General features: G+C 33.7%; 1 protein-coding gene across 1 annotated transcript; it reads left to right on the top strand.

Annotated features, from left to right (window-relative positions):
* The first annotated feature begins 217 nt into the window (after nucleotides 1-217).
* On the top strand, nucleotides 218-1,218 carry LOC112092336 (major allergen Pru av 1-like). Its single transcript, XM_024168298.1, has 2 exons — nucleotides 218-461; nucleotides 766-1,218. Exons 1-2 carry the CDS (start codon nucleotides 278-280, stop codon nucleotides 1,053-1,055), a joined length of 474 nt encoding a protein of 157 aa, XP_024024066.1. The 5' UTR covers nucleotides 218-277; the 3' UTR covers nucleotides 1,056-1,218.
* Nucleotides 1,219-3,096: the final 1,878 nt, after the last annotated feature.

The following is a 3,096-nucleotide window of genomic DNA, read 5'->3' as shown; positions in this document are numbered from 1 at the left end:
CCCTTTTTAGACTAAAATGCTACTGATTGAATCCTAAATGTATAATTTCCCAATTTATAGAACATCAATAATTTCCTAACAGCACAAAACTAACATAGTTTTCTCACCAATGTATACGTCCAATAAACGGGGCATTCATCATGGAGGGGCAACATGCAGCCTTTGCCTATAAATAGCTTCCCTATATTCTCATCTCTTCAACACAAAGAACCTCAAAGTTCAAAACAACCCCTCCTTATATTTTCCACTTTGATCCCATTCAAAACCTTCGATTATCATGGGTGTTTTCACTTTTGACGATGAGTTCACCTCCACCGTTGCTCCCGCTAGGTTGTTCAAGGCCTCCGTCCTTGATGCCGACAACCTTTTTCCAAAAATTGCTCCCCAAGCTGCTAAAAGTGCTGAAACTGTCGAAGGAAATGGAGGGCCCGGAACTATCAAGAAGATCACCTTTCCTGATGGTAAGTAAACTATTTCATTTAATCTTCGTGATCCTACGTATTTAATGACATATTTTACATATCTTCAATTGACTGAGAGGAATAGCGTACTTACTAAACTAGGAATGCAGTTTCAATTCCAAATATATAGCAATTAATCTATATTAGTACTTAACTAAAAATAGGCTTTTTCCATTTCAAACTCTTTTCTTTTCTTATTACAACCGATAATTTGATACCCTCTTAATATATAAAAGAACATCAAAGATGATTTATGCAAAATTTGGCACCAAATCAAAAGTTTCACGTTAAATTTCATTTGCAGGTAAGTATGTGAAGCAGAAGCTTGATTCAATTGACCACAACAACTTTAGCTACAGCCATAGCTTGATTGAAGGAGATGTTTTGGGTGCGGAAGTTGAGAAAATCTCTCACGAGACCAAGTTCGTTGCAACCCCAAATGGAGGAAGCATCATTAAGGTCACTACCAAGTTCCACACCGTTGGAGATGCCCAGTTCGACGAAGCAAAGGCTAAGGAGGGAAAAGAAAAGGCCGCAGGTCTGTTTAAGCTCGTCGAAGGCTACCTCCAAGCAAACCCCGACGCTTACAACTAAATATTTTGAACTCTATGCTTTTCAAATTTCTTTTTTTTTTTTCTCCTAAGCAAATGGGTGTGGCTTTCATGTTGTTTTTTGAGTCCTAGACTTCCTAGTCTTGCCAATAAGAGTGTGGAAATGGGATATTCCGCTGTGTATTGAATTGTTTCAGAAAATGTTTTTACCTTATTATGAATAAGACAATGAAAATTTACTTATCTTGATCGATCCTTCTATTATCTTCATCTTGGTTAATTTTTGACGTCTCCTAATGTTTCTAGCTAGTATGTATTGTATTGTATCAGCTCTTTATTTTTTTAGTTGTTTTGAACAATGTAGTGTGTAACATATATTTGATATGTAATTTAATTTAATGCACTAATTTTTGAAGCTTTCGAAAAGGCTGGACTTAAGAAAATTCATACCAATGCCCAAAACATGGGAGCAAATAAATTTACCAGACAAGTGACCTGCTAACGAGAAAATCTTTTAATCTCAATCCTAATCAATTTACAAATTTCCTTAATATAAAAGCGGTGGCCATCAAGGAATCATTTTGAAGTATATTATTATTCAATGCCCGTACGTGTTATTATGGAAGCTATCACATTTTCCTATGAATCATATTATCCTCAATCGTTTTGTCAGTTGTATGATTGTTACTAATTACTGCATATCAAACGTCTCATTTACGACATAAGTAAAATTTGTCTCCTATAATATCTGACCTTATCCTAAAGGCAAATGTCATCATAAACATGTAAGCAAACGAACAAATATAAAACTATACGAACGAATATAGAACTCTCTAGCACTCCATGGAAGCTGTTCATAGAGTTATCATATAATTCAATTGTATTCTAGATATCATACAATTACAATTTAAACATTTATTATATCGTCAGATATAGAGAGATTAATTGGTGAACGTAGTTTCAGCTGTTTTTAAACTCGACATAAGTATTGTTATTGGCCCTTCATGATGTTAATATAACTTAGAATATATAATAGTACATTTAGCGAAGAAAAGTTTTCTAATAGCATTAAAAATCCAAAATTCATATCGTCTAAATTACTTGGACAAGACGGATTCGATCACCTTAAGATCCTAGAACATGTTTAAATTCTGAGCGCGAATCCTCCTCCAGATTTTGTTTGAATCGAGAAGTGCCCAAAAGTGTGGTTACATTTTCTCCTTGTGATGATTGTCCAAGAATGAAAAATCTCGTATTTGTAATTTCACAATTTATGGAAATGAATTGAATGATCATCACTTAAGCAGAGATTAATTGTTAATATCATCTCATACCTTGTTGTCATAACAAAGAGTCACTGGTGGTCCTGTTTGTTGCGTTAGTTCGATTCACAACTTAAGTTTTTATTTCAATGTTTTCTCTTATAAAAATTCAATTTCAACCATTTCAGCTGTAGTATTTTCTCTAATATAAATGCAATTTTTAACTCAAGTTCTGAAATCAGAATGAGCAAAATGAATGGATATGAAAGAAAATTGCGGCTAGTGTCCCTTTTCTGAAGAAGTAAAGGATTTAATTAAAACCATTATTCCAGTTGTTTTTGTTCACTTATTTTATGCTTGTTTTCTCCTTTATTGTTCATGTATTTCTGACTGACTATCTCTTTTTGAATTAAACGTCCATTAACTTCTAGTGTCGCTTCTGCTGCACTTTGTCGCCGTTTACTTAAATTCGTGTTTATATTTTGGTGTTGATTACTAGAAGATTGTAGCTTCACATTCTCTATACTTAAATTCGTGTCGTTTTTATATTTTTGTATTTATAGTATTTAGGGGTGGCATTTCATGTTGTTGTGTTGGGTTCGTATCATGTCATGCCTCTCTGTTGACACTATAACCCTTGACAGGAGCACAACTCATTTAATAATCGTGTCATAGTAAAAAAAAAAAAGTAATCGGATTTGTTGACCAATATTCTAGGATTTGACTATTCATAGGAACGAAAGTGCAAAGTATTTTCGTCAGCATAGAATTTTTGAGGGAGAGGTCATTATTTGTTAATTTCTACCTGTCTTTCTATTTGTT

The sequence above is a fragment of the Morus notabilis genome, unplaced genomic scaffold (genome assembly GCF_000414095.1).
Source record: "Morus notabilis unplaced genomic scaffold, ASM41409v2 Scaffold2101, whole genome shotgun sequence".
In the NCBI taxonomy this organism is placed as follows: Eukaryota; Viridiplantae; Streptophyta; class Magnoliopsida; order Rosales; family Moraceae; genus Morus; species Morus notabilis.
Note: the sequence above shows the minus strand (reverse complement) of the source record. Positions and strands in the feature narration are given on the sequence as shown.